Genomic DNA, 26,166 nt, shown 5'->3' with positions numbered 1-26,166 from the left:
TGCCCTCGCTTGGCTCGGGCGTTTACTCATATTTTTAAAACTGATAAATATGTACCTGCCTTATGTTATATTCTGAAAAATTTCAAGATTTGAAAGTTTTGAAGCTATGAAAATCAACTTTTTGCATAAAAAATGATGTTTTACGTTTTGAATTATCAATTTTTCACAGCTTTTTCATCCTTGCATCGCTCGATCAGATTTGAATTCTACTACATCAATTTTCAAACATTTCCTAAAATGGAAAAATCAACTCGAGAAATTCCAAAAACATAATCCAATCAATAAAAAAATTCAAAAAAATTTTATTCGACATTTTTTGTTTTCAACTTCTTTTTTTAAAAAATGTCAAACCACATCTGGCCAATTAGTTGGAAAAATCTTGGTGTGAAGGGGGGGGGGAGTTGCACTAAAAAAATTTTTAATCACTTTTTTGATCACTTTTTGGTTACTGAAGTTACTTTTTTCAGAAAAATTTGAGTACAATCCCTGATATTAACAATTTTCATTAAAATAGTTTCCAAATAATTACTTATATAATTTTTATGTCTAAAAAGAATTAAAAAATATGGCGTGTGAAACAAATATGAGAAAAATAAGGAAAAGGTATAAGATTTTGTTTTATGGATTTGGTAGACACCGGACACCCTGGAAAAGAAACTGATCAGGTCTATTTAAATATTTTTAATTTTTTCGTTTCTTTTACAAAATTATAAATTTTTGAAGTTTTTTTTTTTTGAAAATTTTGCAAAAATAAATGGAGGGGTATCAGTTGGTACATTTTCAATTTTGAAAATGTCCTTCCAAAAGGTCCTTCTAAAGTCCTTCTTTTTAGTTTTCAGATTTTGTTAGACACCATGTATGGGGGGAGGGGGTGCAGGCTGATCTAAAGGTTGAAAAACGAAGGAATAGTTCAATACTCGACTTTTCTGATCTCGAACAGATGTAAAATAGGGATTGGAAGGTTGAAACCTATGAAAAACAATAGTCTTTTTTTTAATCTGTTGAAAGGGTTGAATAAACTAACTTGCAAAAGATTCTTGTGGCATTTTTCCATCATGTGTGCCAAATTTGGACCTCTTGGATTAAATTTGAAGGTCTGTAGGCTGGTGTTGATGTCAAAAAAGGTGGAAAATGGCTCGAAATTTGACCTTTTCAATTCTGGGGAGAGGTCAAATGAAGTTGGAAAGTTGAAAGTTTCAAAAGCTTGCAAGGGGGGGCTGCATGCTTGTCTAAAGATCATAAAATGCGAAGAACTGGCTCAAAAATCAAATTGTTGAAATCTGCAAAATACATATCTATGGCATTTTTCTTCTTTTGTATGCTTATTTTAGACCTCCTGAGTTGAACTGTGAGAGTTTGACAGGCGAGTGTAAAATTATAAAAAGAGAAAAAAATGGAAGGGTCAAGTTTGGTCGAATATAAATAGTTAAAATCTGCAAAAGTACATCTGTGTATGGCATTGGCACCTTCCTGTTGTAATGTACCTGCCAAATTTGAATCTCTCAAGTCAATTTGGGGGTAAAAAAATGGCGGGAAATGACATTTTTTCATCTTCAAGAGGGTGGGGTGATCTGAGATGCTGGAATGCGAATATGTTGATCATAATGAGATACTCTACGTATCCATGGCTTCACTTTTGAGAATTTTCATCAATTTGGTATGTCCATGTCCTTATTACGCTTTTCTCTCCCCCCCCTATAAATGATCTTTCTGCATTTTCAGCCTCGTCCTTCTGCACGTCAAAGGTCAAATCCAGCCCTCTAAGGAACTCTATTCTCCAAGTTTGGTCTCGTGTAATCTGTTAGAATAAACGTTAGTTCGAGAAATTTAAAATTTTCGAACGGGACTGAAACTGACCAGCAACCATAATTTCTGACAAAAATTTGGCTGAAAATGGAAAATAATGCCTATTGCCACAATCTGTCTCTCTTTCAAATTGAAGGGAATTTTTTGTCTGCTCAAAATAAATGAAAACTTTATTACTGCATTTTTGGCTGTCAAGTCTCAAAATTCAGGGTCTCACAAAATGTTGAAATTGCTCAAAATTGACGTGCTTTAAAAATCTATCGGTGATTTTTGTAAGTCTAAACCACCTATCTCAATTTAAATTTTTCTACAACCACAATTGCATTTTTTCCAGTATTATTCTCGTTAAAAATCATAACTTTCGAAGATTTCAGCTATGAAAAAAAGCACCGTAGCTCAATTCTCGACTTTGATTTTCTTACGTCATACGTGAAAAAAGTGACGACAAAAAAAAGGGACATAAAACAGGGAGAAATAGAGAGAAAGAAGGCGTTTGGATATTCAATTACTCCCACGTATATCTCTGACAGTATCATCTCTGCGCCTTTAAACAAATAAACAGGTAAATCGAGTAATGAGAACGTAGGCTGGGTCGGCCTACCCACCCTACATGGATGCGCTCGCGCTGTCATCGTACTTGAAGGCAATCTCACCGCGCTTTATACGGCCATTTCAAATGGTAATTATTTAATTTTGGTAAACGCGAGCTCTCTTTTACGTCGATAAATCGCATAAATTATCCATTCTACGTTACACCGCAGCTCAGGTTTTCAGGGGGCCGCTTTTAAACGGTACCTCAACCTCTGTGTATCTATTTTAAATGAACACACCGCGCCGCATCTTACTTTAGCGAGCCGTCGAGATGATTAAAATGCTTTCGAAATGCGGCCAAAGGAGAGAGGCGAGACACCAATTGAACGTGTATACTCGTATTTTGGCCTCCCTGCCTATACGAACGAGTATACGAGAGCCACGAGAGGTACCATTTTCGCAGTTCGCACTCGTGTATACGAGATGATGGATTCTACGCTTATTTAAATGAGCTCGTCTTCCGGTCTGCGTGTCTCCGCCTTAGGCTACGCTATTTGGATCATTTTAGAGAGAGAATTAATCGTCAATGAAAACGACGACGCGAAAACGCGACTAAATACGAGTAAAGAAACGACCCTAACATTAAGATGGTCTATGCGACGATGAGAGGTGCACAGGAGGAGGGGAACGTAAAGTTGATTAAAATGATGAAAATCCCAGATTGTTTATCTTTTTTCTTCTCCTCGAGTAGGTGTATTCAACAGATGAATCGAGTAGATGGTGTTGTTTGTGCGGCCTACCTGTTCACCTGCGCCATCAATTTTAACGATGTACGCGGTAGCTCGATGAATTTACGAGCTTAATTTTCAAATACGAGTAGCTGTTGATGTAATAGCGGTGTATTAATTTTACGAGCTATAATGGAATCGATACGATTTGAGGAATTCCTTTTAACGAATCGAACGACCTTATGAGAAATTTGGAGTGGAAGCGCCCTTAATTTGGAATGTTGAATTTTTAATAGGAAATCGGTATGAGCTGTAAAGTTTTTGGAAATGAAATTTGACCTGCTATTCTCGATATTTTTTCAATTTTGGAAAAACCGACGTGATGAAAAAAGTATATTTATGAAAATCGCCCAAAACAGGTTTTTGAATTTTTTGAATTTTCAAAAAGGGTCTGGCCGGATAAGAGAAGGAATGGCCCCTTCGATTTTCTTTTGTAGGCTCGGGTGATGTCCTTGGATGAGAAAAAATCCCCTTCCCCGACTCCACCTCCTTCTGTATTTCCAGCTTTTTCATCACGTTACTTGAAAAAAAAATTTATTCTGGTAATATGAAAGAAAAATTTTGTTCTTTGGCACAAAGTTAGGTAACTTTTCTAAAGAGGCATTTACCATGTATTTTTCTTAATTTTTAGTGCACATTTTCGTGACTTTTTCTCCATTTGAAATTTTCAAACGTGAAAAACGTAGCTTTTTTGGTATTTTTAACAAAACGTGGGTCTTTTCTCATAATATTTGAAAAGAAGTAAGAAAATTTTTTCGCAATTTTGGCAAAAAAAAAATACGATTGTCATTGTTTAATAATTTTTAGTACAGAACTGATTTGTTTGAGGCAAATATGACGAAAAAACGGATGTTTTTGACAAAAATTGTAAAAAATTTTGAACTGAAAAGGTTTTTTCTATAATTTTGGAAATAAAATAAGATTTTTTGGTGATTTTGATTTTAAAAAATGGGATACATTTTAGTAATTTTACAAAACGATATTTTTCACAGTTTTTGCTAAAAAGTAGAATCCTTCACAATTTTGATAAAATTGTAAGATTTGTTTGGTAATATTATTTTGAAGCTGATTTTTTTTTTTGCTATTTTGACCGAAAAAAAGCAATACATAATTTTGGCCAAAAAAAACAAGACTGGCAATTTCTATGAAAAAGAACCAGTGATTTTGATAATCCTGACAGCAAACAGTTTTTTTCAAGACTTCCTGAAAACATTTCTTGGCTACATTTTAATTGCAGACACATTTAGAAACCAAATTTTGGCATAAGTAAGAAAAAATTGTGTTTTTTAAAGGTCGAATTTCAACTATCAAGCTGTACAGTGTACATATTACGTATTTTGATGAGCACTTTTGACATGAGTAAAAAAATGGTGTATTTTTGTGCTCTTTTTTTAAATATGCTTTAAAATCTTGAAATTTGTAATCTGGAAATCTTTCTTTCTCGTATTATTTGAGCCATTGAAATGCTTTGAGGACCATTTTTGAACATGAACGAAAAAACGTGAATTTTTTTGGCCTCGAAGTTCAAAAAAATGCCTTGAAATTTCAGCGACTCTGAAAATCTTTTTTTCAGATCATACCCAAGTTGAAAAATGTATTAGTCGGGGAGCCTGCATAAGGATCTATTGCAGCCCCCCCCCCGTCGATCCTCCGGGACAGCTTTTTTCTTAAAGGGGGGGGGTCCTGAGGAACATTTCTAGCCCTTGTACTCAAAAAAAAAGTGGCCCTACTTACAAAATGGCGGCCATTTTGATTGACAGGTCAGCCAAAATCGCAGATCTTGCCTTCCAACAGAGGACCTGCACAAAATTTTTTAAACTGCACAAAGGTAGATCGAAAGATCAGGCAAAACTTTATCACCTGTCAAAATTTCAAATGCTATGTAAAGTGCGTTTTTCGATTTTTGGTGAATTTTCGAAAATCAAATTCAGGCCAAAAATGGAGGAAAAATCAAAATTTTACCAAATTTTCCAATAAAGCTTAAATTTGGGATATACCCTGCTGTTTCCGACATGCTAAATCGATTGAAAACTGTTTCAATCCGTTTTGAGCAGTTCTGGAGCATCCAGCAGATTTTTGAAACTCGAAATTCCCACAAAATTTCACAAACGGAGATGGAAAGCCGAAATTTACTCTGCACTCCAATTTTAACACCCTCTGAAGATACTCAGGTTGGTTAAGTCATTTTGGAGCCTCCAGCGACTTTTTGAAAATTACTGGAGCCTCCAGTAGATTTTTGAAACTTGAAATTTCCCAAAATTCCATCCGAAATTCATTCTGCAAACTAATTTTAATACGTTACGAAGTCGACCGCAGGTGGATTTCAAGTCGTTTTGGAGCGTCCAGCTACTTTTTGAAAATTACTGGAGCCTCCAGTAGATTTTTGAAACTTGAAATTAATCCAAAATGTCATCAAACGGAGATGTAAAGCTGAAATTTACTTTACACTCCAATTTTAACACCCTCTGAAGACGACTTAAGCCGAGTTTAAGTCATTTTGGAGCCTCCAGCGACTTTTTAAAAATTACTGGAGTCTTCACCAGATTTTTGAAACTTGAAATTCCCACAACATTTTATGAAATGGAGTTGGAAAAACGAAATTTACTCTACAAACTAATTTCAACACACTACGAAGTCGACTACTGGTGGATTTCGTCGTTTTGGAGCCTCCAGCGACTTTTGGAAAGATTGTATGACGTTTTTTGGAGAATTTAAATTTATAAAGTACAAGCTAGTCGTATTGAAATTAGTTGCAGAATGAATTTCGACTTTCCATCCATCTTAATTGATGAAATTTTGGGAAATTTCAAGTTTCAAAAATCTACTGGAGGCTCCAGTAATTTTCAAAAAGCCACTGGAGGCTCCAAAATCACTTAAACCCACCTGAAGTCATCTTCAGAGAGTGTTAAAATTGGAGTGCAGAATAAATTTCGGCTTTCCATCTCCGTTTAATGAAATTTTATGGGAATTTCGAGTTTCAAAAATCTGCTGGAGGCTCCAGAACTGCTCAAAGCGGGTTGAAACAGTTTTAGATCAATTTGACATGTCGGAAATAGGGTATATCCCAAATTTTAGCTTTCTTGGTAAATTTGGTAAAATTTTGATTTTCCTCCATTTTTGTATAAATTTGATTTTCCAAAATTCACCAAAAATCGAATAACGCACTTTAGCACTTGAAATCTTGACAGATGATGAAGTTTTGCCTGATCTTTCGATCTACCGTTGTACAGTTTGAAAAATTTTGTGCAAGTCTTCTGTTGGAACGCAAAATCTGCGATTTCGGCTGACCTGTCAATCAAAATGGCCGCCATTTTGTAAGTAGGGCCACTTTTTTTTGGAGTACAAGGACTAGAAATGTTTTTTAGGATTCCCCCTTTAAGAAAAAAGTTGTCCTGGAAGATCGACCGGGGGGGGGGGTGTAATAGATCCTATATTTTTAGAGGCTACATTTTTTTCAAAAAAATTCCCTAAAATCACAAATGTGCAACTGGGCAGCTACAAAATCTGGGAATCCACGTTCTAGGTCATATTATTTTAAATATTAATTACCAACAGATTTTGTGGTCCAATTTATTTTTTAGACTTTTTTTCTCAAAAAAATACTCTAAAATCTTGAATATGCAATTGAAGAGCTCTATTCCAAAGTGGGTTAAGTCATTTTTCTCACCAAAAAATGCGTTTAAAATTTTTGTTGCTAAAATTTGTTCTGTTTCGAAAGGTTGGTGCACATTATTTCCTTTCTTTGGACATAGAACAATTGCTTGTTGAAAAAATCACTTTGAAAAATCGATGACTTAACTCACTTTTGAAGTAAAAATCTCCGTAAAACGTGCATTTTTTAAAAATGACTTAACCCACTTTGGAATAGAGCTCTTCAATTGGACAGCTGCAACACTGAGAATCGTATTTTTAGGTCATATTTTATCGTAAATACCATTACGATTTAATGTAGGTAGGTAGATACTTCATCACAATTTTTTAGAAGTGTTTTTTGGGGGCCCAAATTTTTTCTAAAAAATGCCCTTAAATTCCAAATTTGTGATTCGACAGCACCAGTCTCCGAGTCATATTTGAACTGTCAATACGTTTCAATGTGTATATATTTTGTCATGATTTGAAAGAGGGGGTTTCTTGAGAACAGAAATTTTTTTCAAAATAATGACTTAAATTTTCGAAATGTGTGATTTTGCATCTGTAAATCTGGGATTGTTTTTTCCACATAATAATACGTATATAGACCATTACCATGTTTTAAGGGGCACTTTCGACCTAGGTGAGAAAATGGTATTTTTGGAGCCTAATTTTTTTCAAAAAAATTGTCACAATATCTCTAAATGTACGATTGAGCAGCTGCAATTCGAGGAATTTTTTTTTCTGGATTATATGTATTCTAACAATCAATACGCTGTGAGGTCCAATTCTTTCGTGGTATTGGTGTATTTTTGGGCCTAGGGGAATTTTCAGGCCACTTTCAACGTTGTAGTGACAAAAGTATACTTTTTTTTGGAGCTCAATTTTTTCAAAAAAATTAATAAATATGTACTATAGCCTTGATGTAAATATTTTTGGGATTATTAGGTACTATAGAAATCTAATTTTTTTCCTAATTTTTTGCACAATTTAGGAAAACTTAAAACCGTGCAGGGGACTTTGAATTTTCTACTTGGGCAGCTAAAATTTCTTAGAGGAGCTATTTTCTTGAAAAAAATTTAAAATTGAGCAAAGACGTTCCCTATCATTGGTAGTTAAATCACATCATTCCGAAACCAATATTTCAGCAATTTGTCAACTCGACTCACGTCGTTGGCGTATCTTCTTCATATCTCGACAACTCTATGACGCGCTCGGATTTATTTTAAAAGCCTATTTGACGAAGTACTCGCGGATTTGTGATTAATTACAGCGTGAAAAATTACCCTCGAGAAGAATATCGCGCTATAGCTATCGTCGTCGTTGTCGTTGTCGCGATATAACGTCTTAATGAAAAAGTACCACGCCGACTCGCGACTCGCGAGTGTCTACAATCTACGTAGACTTTCAGAGAGAGGCAGAGAGAGAGAGAGATACGAGTATGTTGTGTATGCTTTGACGCCTCTCATGTACGCTCGTATACATGTAAAACGATTAATTAAAGACGATACTATACGAATATGCGGAGAATGTACGAGAAAGAGCTCGATAATTCGTCGGCGGCGGTGGAGAGTACGAAATTTCCAGCGAATTAGGATGAGGATTGGGGAAAGAAAATTTGTACGTGGGGAACTACGAGAATCCAGCGTGGGTGGAGGTTAAAAGAGCTACAGGAGGCCGGGAGAGAGGGGTAGCGCCATCGCTACATTATTATTTCGTTAGAAAATTAATGCCGTTTAATTAAATCGGGCTCGTAGAGAGATGATGGTGGCGCTGCGTTTACTTGCTGGCGTCAAATTTTCCCGTAAGGGGAGAAGGGAAGGAACGAAGGGGCTGGTGTTTTGACTGCGTGTTTACGTGTGTCCCACGGTGGATTGTGGTAGGGAAGGAGTAGACCCAGACGTCAGGATGAGAGAAGCGAGTTGGAGGATGAGGAAATATGCGAGTATTAAGATGTCTTCGAAACCGTATTAATTTTTAGTGGGATACGCTTTTGGTGGAGGTTTTCTTGGGACCTTTTATTTTTAATGGTTATTTTATGGATTTTTTTTTCTTGTGCAGAGATCTGATTAGGAAAGGTTTTGAACTGGCTCTCTCTCTATAGTCTCTTCGAATTGAAGGAAGCTCGGCTAGGTCGAAAGAGCATGTCCCAAAACACCAGTAACCAAAAAAGTACACCTCCTCCCACCTCTCTCCCCTCCCCCCCAAAAAAAATCAGGTCTTCAAGGTGTCCTCAGATTTTAAAAATATTATAATAGGAGATTTTTTTATGTTTTTCTCCATGAAGGTACACACTGCCCATTTCATTCAAAAGAACGAGAGAATTGCCAAAAAAAATTTCAAAAGTCGAGACATTTTTGTGATTTTTGGACTTTTTTGAATTAAAAAAAATTCGATGCGATGACCTGCAGAATTTTTATTTTTTTCTTTACTCGATTTTATAAAACTATCTCACTGTTTTTGAACAATCATTTTTCAGAAAATTTGCAAAAAATCCAAGTGGCCAAAAAACAAAGCGAGATCAAAAAAAAACTTGTGATTTGAAAAGGTTTTTTCTGTATTTTCTGGAATTATTATGGAAAAAAAATTTGAGAAAACCAGGAAGAAATTCACAATTTTGGTTTATTAAAAAGTTCCTACAGAATTTGTTCAAAATTTTTTGAAAGGAGGAGTATCGATAAGGCCACTTTTTGGCCCCAGACAGTTTTCGGCTGAACCACTCTCAAATTGTTGTAATAAATGCCCCAAATACGAATCCGTGGTTAGTTGACCCAAAATAACCATTTTTTGGGCTCAAGGGGTCCCCAAAGTTGCGAATAAAAAAATAATTTTTGGAACCACTGAGTACTATTTTCAAAAACTTTTTCAACGTAAAATATCTGTTTGAACCCGTTAAACATTATACGAGACAATTTTTTCATTTTCGACCCTCAGGGGCAGAAATTGGGGGGGGGTTTCTTTTTTGAAGAGCTTTTTTGGGCCAAATTCTGAGATTTTACTCTTCGAAAAAACGTTAAAATCATGTTTTCATGATTTCAACGAAGTAAAATCTCAGAATTTGGCCCAAAAAAGCTCAATTTTGAAAGTTACTGGTAAAATCGAGTGAAAAATTATCAAGCTCTTGCTAGTGTGTTCCAAATGTAAACTCTTCAATTTATTTGAAAAAATATGCATAATTGCCTTTTTCAGGGGTGCTCAAAGTGGGGGTGCTCTAAAAAAAGGGTTCAAAATTACGAATATACAGGAAGCTTAATTAAACTTTTTCACCTAGGTAATTGAATATATGCCTCAAAACGTTACGTTTGGCGCAAATCGCAGGTTTCCAGCTATCCAGAGGTTCCCAAAAAATCCAAATTACAAAAAATTGGAAATTTGGATTTTTGAGTACCAGCGCAAAATTTTATTATGCTCAAAATGTGGTAGGATGCAGGTCTTTCAGATACTAATAAACTGTAAAAAGCTTTTTAGGGGGGTTCAAAGAGGTAGGTTCAAAATAGTGGTTCCAAAATTTTTCAAAAATGAAAACCCCACAATTTCTGCCCCTGAGGGTCGAAAATGAAAAAATTGTCTCGTATAATGTTTAACGGGTTCAAACAGATATTTTACGTTGAAAAAGTTTTTGAAAATAATACTCAGTGGTTCCAAAAATTCTTTTTTTATTCGCAACTTTGGGGACCCCTTGAGCCCAAAAAATGGTCATTTCGGGTCAACTAACCACAGATTCGTATTTGGGGCATTTATTACAACAATTTGAGAGTGGTTCAGTCGATAACTGTCTGGGGCCAAAAAATGGCCTTATCGATACCTACTCCTCCTTTTTTCTCGCAGTCCACCCTGATTATGCAGTTTTAATTTAAAATTATTTCTGATCAGTCAAAATGACGTATTCGTGGTTTGGGTATTCATGAAATCGAGGGTTCATTGGAGATGCAGAAACAAATTTCGTCAATTTTTTGGAATATTCGTCAATGTAAACTGAAAATTCCCATTTTCATTGAGAAAAAACATGCAAATAATTACATTTCATTTGCAATTTTCGGCTCTTAGGGCTGCAAAATCGAAAAAACCAAATATGCAGCGAGATTCTACATGCATACAAAATGAGTTTTTTTAATAATTTTTCAAAAAGTGATCGCTCTTTGCTTCCCCTTCTGTTTTTATTTGAAATAAAAATTGTAGAAAAAAATCCTTTTTTTCTAATCAAAAGGAGGAGTCCTAATAAGGCCATATTTTGGCTCCAGACAGTTATCGACTCGACCACTCTTAAAATCTTGTGTTAATAAATATCCCTAATAGGAATCCACGGTTAGTTAACCCCAAATGACCATTTTTTGGGCCCCAGGGGTTTCCAAAGTTGTGAATAAAAAATATTTTAGGAAACACTGAGTATTATTTCAAAACTTTTTAACATAAAATATACCTATGTTTGAACCCGATAATCGTTATGCGATGATTTTTCCTATTTTTGATCCTCGGGGCCAGAAATGGGGGGGGGGAGGTTAATTTTTGGAAATTTTTGGAACTGCCATTTTGACCTTACCCCTTCCAACCAAATTTTGAGCTCAATAAAATTTTCCTCTGGTACTCGAAAATTCAATTTTCCAATTTTTCGTAATTTCGATATTTTGAGAACCCCTGGAAAACGAGAAACCTGTGATTTGCGCCAAAACTTAACGTTTTGAGGTATATATTCAACTATCTAGATGAAAAGGTTTAATTAAGCTCCATCTGTATTCGTAATTTTGAACACTTTTTAAAGCCACCCCCCCCCCATTTTAGGCACCCCTAAAAAAAATACGTTTTTGCATATTTTTTCAAATAAAATTTAAGAATTTTCATTTGAAACACTCTAGCAAGTGCTCGATAATTTTTCATTTGATTTTTCTTGTAACTTTTGTAATTGAGCTTTTTTGGGTTTAATTCCGAGATTTTACTCGTTGAAATCGTGAAAACATGATTTTAACGTGTTTTCGAAAAGTGAAACCTCAGAATTTGACCTAAGAAAGCTCAATTATAAAAGTTACAGGAGAAATCAAATGAAAAATTCTCGAACACTTGCTAGTGTGTTTCAAATGTAAGTCATGAAAAATTCATGAATTTTGCTCGAAACACACTTGAACATGTTTTAAAATTCCATAACTTAAAATTAAAAAAAAAAAAAATCAAAAAATGTAAAATTTGTTCAAAAAATCAGAAAAATGAAAAATCTGATACACTTACTTGCCTAAAAATCAGAAAAAATTTCCTCGCAATTTCAAGTTATTCAATTTTTTTGTGTGTGTGGGGGGGGGGGTATTTTCATTCAGTAAAAATGTGAAAAATGGGTCATGAACAAGTCATGATTTTTTTTGTCTCGGATTTTTTTTAAACACCTTGAAACAGCTTTTTTAAATTTTTAAAATTTTCATAAATTTGCCAAAAATAGATAAAGGAACTTTAGGGGTCTGACGTTCTGGTTATAGTGGTTTTAGAACATACCCTTTTAACCTAGTTTGATTTCGTTCTAATCGAAGAGTGCAAGTTCGAAAAAACGTTTCCTCGACTAAGTGTTCGATTTCAAAGAAATGGAGAAAAATTTTGAAACTCAATTTCTAAATACTCGAATTTGTCAATTTTTTGAAAAATAGCGTAATTTATTCATAATTTGAATTTTAAACTTGATAAAATAATAATTTTTTTGGTATTTTCTTTTGTTACAGAAACGAGTTGTCCATGTCCACTTCAAACGTGTCAAAAAAACGGACATACTGGCCCGCTTACTGGTATCATCAGTAAGGGGCCAGTTAAACAACACAGCACCCCATTATCGCCCGTAGCTTTATCGTTGCCGAAAGAACCGCAAGATATCCGCAGCTTACCCAGCCCAGCTCGAGGTAGCGCCGGATGCCGGCCCACTCCATCGCCGGCCATAGCAACGGCCAAGAATCCATCATGTTGGTCCGAGAGTACCGACTGCAGTTATGATACAACTGGACTACTGGCGATAAGTAAAACCACCTGTGACGAGAAGAACGTCGACGGTGTCGTCCGCAACGGCCTCAAGACTCCTTCGCGAACCGAACTGAAGAAGCTAAAAATGAAGAAATTCAAATCGCGAAAAACCTCCTCGTCCCATAACAAACACATCTGCAAACAAGACGAAAATATGAAATCGATGGCGGATGGATTCAGAATGAACGGAAGGCCTCCTTTCTACACGGATGTATCCGAGAATTCCGATAGCGTCGGTTTAATAGCCGCCGCCTCGGTGACCGATTACGTGTCCAGGGTAAAACCAACCATCATGGAAGTCTGCGAAACGGACTACTGCGATGAGAATTTGCTCGAGGTGGACGAACCGAAGTCCAAGAAATACCAAAACAGGAAACGTCGAAGTATCGACGACGATCCGGATAAAGATATGCTCAAGTCGTACCCGGTCATGAGGGAAAACGTACAAAAAATCATCCATCCGCTGGAAGATGGTCAAATCGCTGTCAAGAAACCAAAACTAGACGACGAACTGGAAAAAATACTAATAGTCGAAGATCAGAAACCAGTCGACGTCGAAAAGAATACCTATCTTTCGGCTTTACAGCTTTGCTCGGTTAACGATGTCGATATTGAGAAAATCGAAGAAAAAGACGCGGATTTGTTGAAGATTGCCGAAGATGTGGCTCCTCTCAGGAAACGTGATGAAGAAAAGAGTCTTAAGATACAATCTAAGACCACCGAAACGGTCGATCAGACGACTCAACGTAAGGATATTTTGGTCGAAGAATCGGTATCTGAGATACCGGATACGAAATCTACCTCGGACCAGGTCCAATGTACAGATAACGTCGAACCAAAGAAACCACCCAGGTTAAGACGTAAAAGATGGACGACCAAGAAGAAAAATAAAAAGAAGAGCAGCAAGTCGGCCAAAGGCAGCGAAGAGGAGAAGATTGAGGCTGAAAACGCGGAGAAAATCCGACGAGCTGAGTTACTTTCGTTGACGCAGAAAAGAGCTTCGTGTAAATTGAAATGGTCTAACGGATGGACTTGGCTGGGAGAGCCGTTCGTGTCTAAAATTTTTCTCAATGTGAGTATACCTACCTACCTGTTATTTTTTTTACACCATGACGTCATTCATGTTTTAAATTTATGACACTTGAGTGGCCCTGTCCCCCTCCTCCCCCAAAGCTAAATACTAAAAACCTTGAAAATGTAGTGTAACATGTCAATTCCTAAGTAGAAAAATTGAAAGGCGCTGAATTCGAATATTGGATTATTTTTTAGATAGGACACGCCTCTCAGGTCCCATGCCACTTCTTCAATTTTGAAAAAAAAAAAAAAATTTGAAAAGGTGGTGTGACATGTCGATTTCTACTAACTTGAGGGCACTGAATTCGAATATTCACTCATTTTTTAGATACGACCCCCCCTCCCGGATGTCCCCTGTTCCTACCTCAATTTTGATGAAATAAAAAATTATAACAATTGAAACTCGAAAAAAATTCATTCACCTTTTTTAAAATATTTCCCCCCTCCCCAATGCGTCTGGTTTTTTCTCAGTTTTGCAAAAAAAATGAAAAATCATGAAAATGTGATGTGATGTGACATGTCAATTCCTGCCAATTCAAGGGTACTGCAATCTATTCGAATATCCAATCATTTTCTAAATACAACTACTTAGGCCTCAGGGCCCTTGGAGGTCCCAGACTTTTGAAAAAGATAAGTGTAAACTGTAAAGTCTCCTCTCCAAGGAAAATTTTAAATCATGGATACTTATGTTTTTTGGTTTGGTTGCCTCGATGCTAAATCAGACATGATTATCCGAACCGGGTCTTCAGCCTGATCTTCAGCAAGCTGTCAGCTGTCAGATGATCTGTACGGACTCATGTCAATGAATCATCTAATCAAAATTTGATCTGATAATATGGTCTGGTCTAGTCTGATCATCTGGTTCCAAGTTTTCAGCATATTGACTTGTCTGCCTGGCTTTCCAAGGTTGTTTGTCTGGCTGTCCGTCCAGTCTCTTGAGCATTTACCCCTAGTGTCTGGACTTTCAAGGTCACTGATCTACCCGTCCAGCATCTTAAGGTTATTGACCCGTGGATTCCCAAGGGCGGCTGTCTGACTGTCTGTCCTCTTAATGTCATGGATCCGTGTGTCTGGACTCTCAAAGTCACTGACTTACGTATCTAGCTGACGAGGTGTCTGTCTGCACGTATGACCTTTCAAGGTCATTGACTCGTCAGCATGACTTCCCAAAATCGTCTGTCTGCTTTCTTCAAGATCACTGTTCACTATCTTAAGTTCATTGACCCGTCTGCCTGGCTTCTTAAGGTCATATATGTATATGGTTGTCTAGCATCTTAAGATCATTGACCCATATGTCTGGTCTACTCAAGGTCACTGACCTTCCCATCTAGAATCTCAAGGTCATTGATCTGTATGTCTGGTCTCTCTAGGTTGCTGACCTAACCATTCCGTTTGATTTCTTAAGTCATTCTGATCCCTGTGTCTGACCTCTCAGCAATTTAGTAATTTTGTTTCAAGTTATCATAAGTCTGATTTTTTTTGTACATATCTAAAAGGAGCATTAAAAAACTGTTTGAATTTGAATTGGTGGTGGTGGTGGTGGTGGTGGTGGTGGTGGTGGTTTTTAGGATCTTTGAAAATGAGAGGTACCCAGATCTGGCTCTCAAAAGGTTTTCAAATGTAGTTTTGAACAGGATAGTTGAATGTAAAAAAAAAATTCAGGTCAAGGTTATGGTTAAAAAAATTAGAAATTCAAAAGGTTGAAGGTTTATGGTTAAGGTTATTTTTTTTTCAAGGTTACGGTTATTGGTGGTCATTTTTTTCAGTCAATGGTTAAGGTTAAGGTTACAATGTTTTTGGTGGTAATTTTTCCAATTGAAGGTAAACATTTTGGTTAATGGTTAAAATTGCAGATGAAAATTTGAAAACTTCTAAAACTTTTCTCTGAGATTGAAATTTTACAAATTTTTATCATTCTAACATGATACCAAACACTTTCAATTTGAACTTGAAGGTTGAAAATCTTGGAAAAATTTTAATTCAAAATTTAACAATATTTTCAAAAAACAATTCTTGATTACCTCTTATCATTATAACTAAAGTATCATTTGAGATCAAGCTTAAATCGTTTATCGAGTATGATGCAACCAGTTTCAAATTTTTTGAACTTTCTATTCTGGTTTTTTCATTTCATTTTTTAAATTTAAATTTCAAATCGCATTGAAAAAAAAACATAGATAAATAAAAGGAAAACAGCCCTTTAAAATTTTTTTTAGATTTCTAACAGGTTTTTTCCAAAAAAAATTAAGTTATAAATGTAGTTATGTTTCATTTAGATCTCAAAAAACAGTTACAGTTATGGCTACAGTTAGTGATAACTGGATAAGTATTTCCAAAAAAAAAAGTGATTGCTATCAGAGCTGTGGGTCCAAAACAATCCCAAAACTGGAACCAACTAAATAAAAATTCAAATCCAATCCCAAAAGGTATCCCAAAACCAAAAAATTCCAGAAACAATATACCTAATCTTGAACCCAAAACAATCCTGGAACTGAATCCAAACCGTTTAGGCTTTGGGATTTTTATTCTTGATTTTTATTTTTCCCCCGATTTTATGTAAATAAATTGTCATTTTACATCATTTTATCATCATTCATTCAGATTATAATAGAAATTACTTGACAAATTAAGCATAATATGCATTTAAAACATTAAACTAATTACACCATTGGATTCCTCATGTCAAAATCTACCAATTTTTAGACCCCTTGCAGGGTTCATTAGTCAACTTGGCATTAAAATTAGTTGAAATGAAAATCCTGAAACTGGAACCAATTCATACCAGAACCTAAACAATTTTTTCAATACAAGGGGTGTCCAGAAAGTCAGGTACACAAAATTTCAAACAATCAACAAATGTATTTTATGAAAAAGTGATACATACACCTTAAAATATAGACTTTCTACTATTTCTAGACATAATCACTTCCCCACTTTGACCTTTTTTTCCCACCATATTTTCAATTTCAAAATTCCCTCTTCAAAAACCAGTACACGCTCATTCTTGAAGGAATTTTTTACTCAAACTTGAAAAATGTTGTGGTCATTGGGCTTTTTACCACCAAAATGTTGTTTTAGAAGTCCAAAGAGGTGAAAATCAAAGGTTTCCACATCCAGGCTGGATGGCGAGGGGTCCATAACTATCCATTTCACTTTGTATAACCAAGCCTTTGTTTTTCTTGCCATGTGATAAGTCGCGCTATCACGAAAAAGACAAATTGATCGAGCTTGGAGGTATCCACAACGATTTTTACCAAACTGAATATTGTTCCTCAGCTTCTTCAACGCCTCAAAGATACTAATTATTTCTCCACATGGGAGAAATTTATCCAAAACAACACTCTGAATGTCTCAAAACACTCTTGCCCTTGCCCATCCATCTTGTGGCAAATCATTCACACCAGGCCCGGACCCACCCATCGAGTTACTGAGAAAATCTCGTTGGGCCGCGACGTATTTGAGCCAATGAGGTAAAAACTGGGTCGCTTAAAAAATTTCTGAATGAATTTTTATGCTCAGTGTCCTGCACTTTAAAAAAGGGGAGAAAAAATTTTGCCTGATTAATTGAGGAGGCTAAAATCAGGGGGCTAAAATGGGATATCTCGGTAGACCACGTGTTCTATGGGTCCAGCCCTGATTCACACACATCTTACTAATATCAAATTTTGGGCTCTAAACCGACCTTTGTCTTCTAAAAACCACACTCAAACCATATAAGTATACCTCTAATCTTGTGATTCATCTCCAAAAGTATCCTCTGTTTTGCATGAAAAAAATGTATCATAAAAGGTACCAGTGCCCTGCAGACAAGTACACATAGACAGAGACCCTCATGTTCAAAAAGGCGGTAAAACTATACTACAGCATGAATCTAAACGCGGTTTGCGACAAATGCTTCCAAAACCTCCCCTCTAAAACATATCCAAAAATCAGGTTCCTAGGTACAACCCTTCCCACCGAAAAAATTGTGCACTCGACTTTCCGGACAGCCCTCGTATACAAATTTAGAAGAACAAAACTAAAACAAAAATCCAATCCTGAAATGAATAAATTTTGATCCTGAAACCAAAACCCAATCCCAAAATCACTTTGGTCCCACAGCTCTGATTGCCATTGTCAAATGTGCAACAAAAAATTGAAATTCACGCTAAAAACTGGAGGGAGGTTGTTGACGTTGTTGTGTTTTGGAAGTAAGCTCCACCCACAGTTTTGACTTGCGCAGTGTCCGATTTTTCGCACTCACTTAAGCGATCCTTGTGGAAAATATCCCAGGTTGTTACTGGGTAATTCTCAGAAAAAGGTAAAAATCGTGTACATGGCAAATTTCTCAAAGGTTTTAGCATGAATTTTTTTTTTTTTTTTTTTGGTCCATTCAAGGATCATCCCCCACACATTTCACATATGGTATTGAAATTTTTAGCCCCTCCTTTCATTGGTGTACATTCGATTTTGTACCCCAAATGTCCTTCGACTTGGCTGTCACACACCATGTTTTTGAAAATGAATGTTATAAAGTGTCATGAACTTCATTTTTTTGGGGAAAAATTGGCACGTTCTCATTATCATAGAACACGAAGGTCCATTATTGTGCAAATTGCAATTGGAATAAGTTCATAGGAAGCTGACATTTCACATTTGAAAACTGTCACACACTTTTTGCGCAAATTTTCGAGCAATTTTCAATTATTTTTGGTAGCTTCCCAATCCAATATTTTTTTCTTGTGAGTGGCTGCACTGGTTCACTGTCTTCATAAAAATGTTACCCCGCAATGTTATTCTCATAACCTACGCAATGGCTCGTTCTGATCGTACTTGTCTCTGAAAATATGATATTTCGCAAAATTGGTGTCCTTCGGCTTGCCTTTTTATTTACCCTGATGAACCCGCCAAAAACGATAATTGAGAAAGGGAAGTTATTCTACATGATAAGTACACATTTATTACGCGTTAAAAATCGAATAATGTCCAGTAGGTAAGGCTAGAAACGAAAAAATGTTGAGATTGTCCTTCGGCTTGTCCAGCGCCCATTTGTCCTTCGACTTGGCCAAATTTCAGACAGCTGTACTTTTATCGCGCTAGTCGACATATTACACGATAAAACAAGCAAAATTTGACATTTTCTCCCTCCCCACACCTCACCTCTACCCCTACCATAAAATAAGTCCAGATTCGAACTTTGCGGCCTGAAAAACATAAATTGACATATTACACGATAATATAAGCAAAATTTGACATTTTCTCCCTCCCCACGCCTCACCCTCCACCTCTACATAAAAAATAACTCCAGATTCGAATTCTACGACCTCGAAAACATATCAATCGACATATTACACATCGATGAGGGTCGAATCCTAATTATCGCCGTTTTAGGGGGGCCGGGGTCCACAGTGGGGGGGATTGAATTGAGGCCAACACTAGAACAGGGATCTGGGACACCTATACAAATGATTCCCACTTGAAATTTTCCAAAAAAATGATTTTTATTTTTCAAAATTATGCACATCAAAATTGACCTTTTTTCTGAGAATTACCCTACTACAGGGTGCCCAGAAATATCGAGTACCCCAAAGAAAGTTTTCCATTAAAAATATAGCTTGGCATTGGCAACGTGAAATAGATGCATATGATTGGTGGAATGTTATCTCTCCAGTCCAACAACCAATCATGTGCTATCATTATTATCATTCACTGTGACCAATCAAAGTATTTTAGTAGAAAACCTGGGCACCCTGTATTGTGATATCACAATACCTAATTGTGATACCGGATGTACAAGAATAAGGGGTTTTATCAGCCAAAATGGGAAAAAATTCCCAATAGTAAAAATTGAAAAATGTTATAACAATCGAAAAAATGTGCTTTTGAATTTTTGTTTCGATACAAAATGAAAGATTCTTTCGTGTTTCATTGAAACAATCACTCAAACGCCCATTTTTTACATAATTATGATTATTCAATTTTCTAATTTTCAAGCAGGGAATTTTCTCTCATTTTTGATAACATTATAATCCCTTATTCCTGGACACCCGGTAGCTCATTTATTCAATCAAAAAAAAATATTTTTACTTCGCTCATTTTGCCTTAAAAATTTGAATTCTTATTTCAATTTGGTGAAAAAAAAAGCAGGGCTTAAAACCTTATGGATTTTATTGGTGGTTTTTAAATTCGGGTTTCAATCACAAACTGTAACAGTTCTAATACATATTAGTTTTGAGGTTCTAATTTCAAATTTATTCTGGTTCTGGAAATTTTCAAAATTTTGCTGGGAAGTGCCTACTGCATCTTTTTTTAACATTTTCCCGCCAAAATGTAGTGTCAAATCTTTAGGGAGTACTTTGAAATCCTTCCTTGAAAAAAAATTTTCATCAGTTTTCAGAGCACGTTCATTAATGAAAAAAAAGTGTCCAGACTATCCTCCCCTTTCCCCTATCCATGTCAATTGAATTGAAATGTCACTGCATTCTTATCTGAAAATTATCTGATTACAAATTACAATATCGAATGTGCTTTTTAATCTACCATACTAGTCAATAATTTGCTACTTAAATTTTCGAATCATCCTAATCTCTATTTTTTCCCCTTTATTTGCTCACAGACTGAAGGCTCCGAGGTGCTGAGAACCTGTTACCACGCCATGAAGCACCAATCCGGCGACATAATTAAACCAAAGGATTGCATACTGCTCAGATCCGGCAGTAAAAAGTCTGATTTACCTTACGTCGCCAAAGTGGCCCATCTATGGGAAGATCCGGAAGACGGTACGTCCAACTCTAATCACTTTGGTTCCTCTATCTCTTTAACGAATAGCAATAATCCTTGATCCATCTATCATCTTACTTGTATTATATATCCGTATTTCGTACATTATTTCCATTCTAATTCCCATCACTTCGCAACTACAACTATATATAATCGATGTATCTAATTTTTTGTTTTTACGCAGGCGAAATGATGATGTCGCTGTTTTGGTTCTACAGACCGGAACACACGGAGCACGATTCGATACACAGCGAATCGCCTTACGAATTATACGCGTCTAAGCATAAGGATATTAATAGTGTAGCCTGTATCGAAGATAAATGTTACGTTTTAACATTTAACGAATATTGCAGGTACGTGTTCCATATTTTTACCCATATTACCTATTCTTGTTAGTTGTTGTGTGAGAGTGAGAGGTACATAGATAGGATACCTATGTACATGGTACCTACATATTTTCCATGCTTTATGCCTCATCGTATGGTTTAAGGTTTACCATCAGCAACCAGCATGCTAATTAGGTAAATCAGAATATGTTTTTTACCTCTCACTCTCACATTGTCTCTTTTCTCTGTCTCTCTCTCTGGTGGATTTTAAATGCCATCGTCATTGTCTGCACAAAAAAAAGTGATTCGATTCTGCAACTACTCTGGTGTAGGTGAAATTTCACACAGACTACGTCATCATATTGCGAATAACTTTCTTCAAATTAGCCAAGAATTTCTCTGGTAGTCTATGCTCGGTTCTAAATTTGGTCGAGCTGATTGATAAAAAAAAAAATGCATCCGAAAGTGACATCGAAAAATAATAACCATCCATAGGGTATAGATCGTTAACGACAAATTAAACATGGCTCGTGTTACTTGCTGCTACGATCAAGTCTACTGTGTAGATCTCAGTGCTAGCTGTGTGTGAGGTGATTTACAATTCGCATCAACTCGTAATAAATTTCAAATACGTCGTAGGTATACTCCTATAGTCCTAGTCCTCTAGATTCTGGTATACGAGAAACCGGTTAAATACTTACTACTTATGTATTGGACTACTTGAGCAGCGGCGGTACGCTATGTGCAGGCGAAATAGCACGAAATTAGTTTATATAGAATAAATTTAATCGACTATGATTTAATGGCTTGTTATTGTCCTTTCCAACGCAGGTACCATAAAAGCATACGACAGACGGAAGAATCAGTCGATGTGTCCAGCGTAATCGTGCCTCCATTGTCGAAAAAACGCTACCCTCGTCATTCGCTGCTGCCACCGGAAAACACCTCGCTAGATTTGGTATTCTTTTGCCGCAAAATATACGATTTTCGACAGCATAGGTTGCTGAAGAATCCGTTTTTCGTGTAACGAGTCCCCCTCTCCCCTCCCTCCTTTTGCCCCTGTTCCCCTGAACGTCTACTCTATGTAGTCTTATTACATATACTTTTTGAAAAAAAAAAAAAAATGTTTTATAAATGTTTGCATAACTGTGTATAGTATATAATTTGTTGAATTATTTATTATCGTGTGTATTATAATGAAAGGAAAATGTAACCATACGTTTCTGTCCCCCTTTCTCTTCCCCCTTCCCTCCCCCCCAACCCACTCTTCTCTCTATATATTTATTTTCATTCGTGTAATTGTTTCTTTTTTTTTTTTTGAGCCTTAGATAATGTTTTATTTTTTTTATTAGTTTTTTTTTGTGTGTTGAAAAAAAAGCGCCAACCGTCGAGAAATGTTTCGATGAAGGGGTGCGCTTAAATTTTTACTCTTTCGCTTATGTTAGTTTGTGTGTAGTCCGCAGAGTTTTCGGATTTGTGATTTTTTTCTCTCCCTGTGTCCCTTTAATACTGATTTTTTGAATGTATAATTGGCTGATTTGGTTATCTCTACTCGTACTGTGGATCTTGATGCTTAGAAATACCGAAGGATTCGACGTTTTGGGTCATTGTCGTCGTAGTTTGAATTTGGATGATGGATCGGGTTGTTTAAATTATTGATCACCCTGTTAATTTGGGTCGTTTTGGTGTAAATTTATAGAATGTGAAAGTTAATTGGTTTTTGGAAGAAATTTACGTGCTGAAGTTGCTCTACGAAGTGCTTTGAGTATCGATCGACTCAATAATCGATTATTTTTTCGATGAAGTCGTCTCACAGGGTCGAATCCGAATGGAAATTTTTGTTTATTAATATTAATAATTAACGAGCTCAGAGTAAGTACAAATAGAAGAAAAAAATAAACAAAAAATCTTGTCAATTGGTTTTCTAAGCATTTCGATCTTGAGAAGTCTGTGAAAAATAATTTTCCCCTGAAAAAATCGTGATTATCAAAGTGAAATATTTTCTTCGGTAATGTTTATTCGTTTTTTTTTTTTTTTTTTTAAATCTACAAATTGGTAACTCGAATATCTAAAGAGGCATTCGCGTGTTTGAATTATTATTGTTTAGTTAGACAACGATAAACTTACCGAGAAATTCAATCATCGCCATCGACGTGTCTGTTGATTTTTAGGAATTCGTCGTTATGTAATTTCTTCTACGAAACGGTTTATAAATTGTTATAATTCGAGATTGGTTTGTGTGGTATGTTCACGTATGTACGATTATATTGTGTGAATTACTTACAGAGAGATTGAAATTGAGCCAAAAAAAAATGTCTGTAACGATTGATATGGTACAAATAAAATAAAATAAAATAAAAAATACGACGAATATAATAATTTTTTTTAATGCACGAATTTTTGCAAACCCTATTTATTGTACTGTATGTTTTCTAAATAATTAATTTTAATGAGTTTTTAATTTTACTGCTGCTCAGATGTATTTACTTACGAGGATGAGAATCACTCGTGTAAGATGTCTCTAGTGTGGTAGATGGTATTTTAATTTTCAATTATTATCGTTTTATTTGATTTCGAGTTTTGAGTTTTTTCTTCTTTTTTTTTTATTTATTCGATTTTTTTTTTTTGTATTTTTAACAGATGATTTTATTTTAGTTTTGTAATGATTTGCAATAATTTTATAAATAGTAAAAGGCACACACACGATCAGAGTAAACTCTTTTATTATTTTTTTTTCTCCTTGAACAATTTCATTAATCATATCGAATATGTTTTTATCGCGGCTTGTCCCCCAATTTGTATTATATTTGTGTAGATAGTATTAATTAACATTATTTATAAATGGTTTTTTGATTATTTAACAAATATAATATTTGTGTAATGAATGTATTGGTTATTGTTTTTGATTTTGCAAATTTTTTTTTAGCCCGAAGTGGTCGTCGAAATGAAAAAATAATGTGGAAATCGTGATCAGCGACCTCAAATTGGTCAAAAACGACTCGTAGAAAAGAAATACTTGGCGAAAAATTGCCACGAAAAATTTCCAAAAAAAAAATCGTACTTGCAGCGCTATCTATTGGTGAAGAAAGGAAACTTCTTAACGAGAGAACAAATTTCCAATAATTTATGATGCAGCGCTTCAGGCGGTGTAAACGAGAAGTTCTTTTGTAATCCTGATTTTGGATACAGAAAAAGGTTATTTCGAATCAATTTTCCATGTGAACAAAAGAAGTTCCTGTTTAGACCGTCTGCAGCGCTGCATGTATTTTTTACACTGAATGTTCTCTTTTTAGGCATTTGGTTCACTTTTTATATTACAGATCGCGCTACAGTCGTATATTTGATTTGAAACTCTTTTTCTGAGCTTTTGGGTGAACATTGAAGCGTACGAAGGATCGTAGACGAGCTTTTTGGCCACGAGGAACCAATTTCTGGTGTTGGTGCTATCAAAAAGCTCAAAGTTCTCGGTGAAATGAAGCTTTTTTTCAATAAAGTTGATAATCGACTATTCGTGCACCCTATTTGGCTTTCATTCGGCTGAAAAGCTCAAATTTTGAAAAAGTGCATATTTTCCAATTTTGATCATTTTTGAGTATCAATCGAACTGTAGCAGGCTACCGATCATCGCAATGAATTCCTCGACCCTGAAAACCCCCCTGGAAACCATTCTTGTCCTTGAAAAAATCACATTTTTGTCAAAACCTTGATATTTCATCTTTCTGGCGAATTCAAACACAGTTTGAAGGAGAACAAAGCGGTTTCATGAGCTGCGGTTTGCGGCATTGAATTCGCCGTCCCAAAAAACCCCCAGGTACACCATTTTCAAATTCCAATTCGCAAACTCGCGCGGACCCTTCATTTCTGCACACTGCAAGGTAAAAGACCTTCCAATTTGCAATTTTTGATGGGTCCGCGCGACTTGCGACTTTGCACGCAGGAAGCAACGGTTTTGGACAAATTTTGGGTCGCTGATTTCGAATCTGACGTTCATTTTCACGGGCGATGCGCGTAAGTGGTGTTTTTGGTACTTTTCATTGTGCAAAACCGCCCCACAGGCTTCCCATCAAACGTGTAGCAGGCTACCAATCATCGCAATGAATTCCTAGGCCACGAAAACCCTCCTGGAACCCATTCTCGCCTCTTTTGCGGGAATTCAATTCTTGAAAAATTCACATTTTTGCCAAAAATTTTGAATTTCGTCTTTCTAGCGAATTCAAACCCAGTTTTCAGGAGAACAAAGAGGTTTCATGAGCTGCGGTTTGCTGAATTGAATTCGCCGTCCCAAAAAACCCCCGGGCCCAAATTTTTAGCTCGTTAAGGCGACATTTTCTCCAGAGGTTTTTTGGCCCCTTCTGCCCACCCCCCCCCCCCTTGTGGGCAATGGTGGAATCAACAAGTATGGAGAAAAGTGAGCGATTTGTCCGCAAAAAAGACGATTTGGGACTAATTTTGGGTCGCTGATTTCGAATATAACCTTCATTTTCTTGGGAGATGCGCATAAGTGGCATTTTTGGTACTTTTCATTGTGCAAAACCGCCCCACAGGCTTCCAATCGAACTGTAGCAGGCTACCGATCATCGCAATGAATTCCTCGACCCTGAAAACCCCCCTGGAAACCATTCTTGTCCTTGAAAAAATCACATTTTTGTCAAAACCTTGATATTTCATCTTTCTGGCGAATTCAAACACAGTTTGAAGGAGAACAAAGCGGTTTCATGAGCTGCGGTTTGCGGCATTGAATTCGCCATCCCAAAAAACCCCCGGGCACAAATTTTCAGCTCGTTTGGGCGACATTTTCTCCAGTGGTTTTTTGGCCCCTTCTGCCCACCCCCTAGTGGGCAATGGTGGAACCAACAAGTATGGAGAAAAGTGAGCGATTTGTCCGCAACAAAGACGATTTGGGACTAATTTTGGGTCGCTGATTTCGAATATGACCTTCATTTTCTTGGGAGATGCGCATAAGTGGCATTTTTGGTACTTTTCATTGTGCAAAACCGCCCCACAGGCTTCCAATCGAACTGTAGCAGGCTACCGATCATCGCAATGAATTCCTCGACCCAAAAAACCCTCTAGGAACCCATTCACAAAACATGAACGCGAATTCGATTCCTGAAAAATTCACTTTTTTGCCGAAAAAATGAAATTTTGAATTCTATCTCGGTTTCCGCGAGAATGGAGGGGTTTCATGAGCTGCGGATTGCGGCACTGAATTCGCCGTCCCAAAATACCCCCTTGAGCACCATTCTGGCATTTGGGTTGGC

At 36.3% G+C, this 26,166-nt stretch overlaps 1 protein-coding gene across 3 annotated transcripts in view; it reads left to right on the top strand.

Moving 5' to 3' along the window:
- Positions 1 to 23,790, top strand: part of LOC135836989 (uncharacterized) — a 321,905-nt gene extending 298,115 nt beyond the window's left edge. For all 3 annotated transcript variants that reach the window (XM_065352091.1, XM_065352089.1, XM_065352090.1), the window contains 4 exons: positions 12,455 to 13,818; positions 20,416 to 20,578; positions 20,764 to 20,932; positions 21,737 to 23,790. In XM_065352091.1, coding sequence (XP_065208163.1) covers positions 12,455 to 13,818; positions 20,416 to 20,578; positions 20,764 to 20,932; positions 21,737 to 21,932 — 1,892 coding nt within the window. In that variant the 3' untranslated portion in view covers positions 21,933 to 23,790. The remainder of the gene's footprint in view (positions 1 to 12,454; positions 13,819 to 20,415; positions 20,579 to 20,763; positions 20,933 to 21,736) is intronic.
- The last annotated feature ends 2,376 nt before the right edge of the window (positions 23,791 to 26,166 follow it).

The sequence above is a fragment of the Planococcus citri genome, chromosome 2 (genome assembly GCF_950023065.1).
Source record: "Planococcus citri chromosome 2, ihPlaCitr1.1, whole genome shotgun sequence".
Classification (NCBI taxonomy): Eukaryota; Metazoa; Arthropoda; class Insecta; order Hemiptera; family Pseudococcidae; genus Planococcus; species Planococcus citri.
The sequence above is the reverse complement of the archived record's forward strand: the minus strand, read 5'-3'. Positions and strand labels throughout refer to the sequence as shown.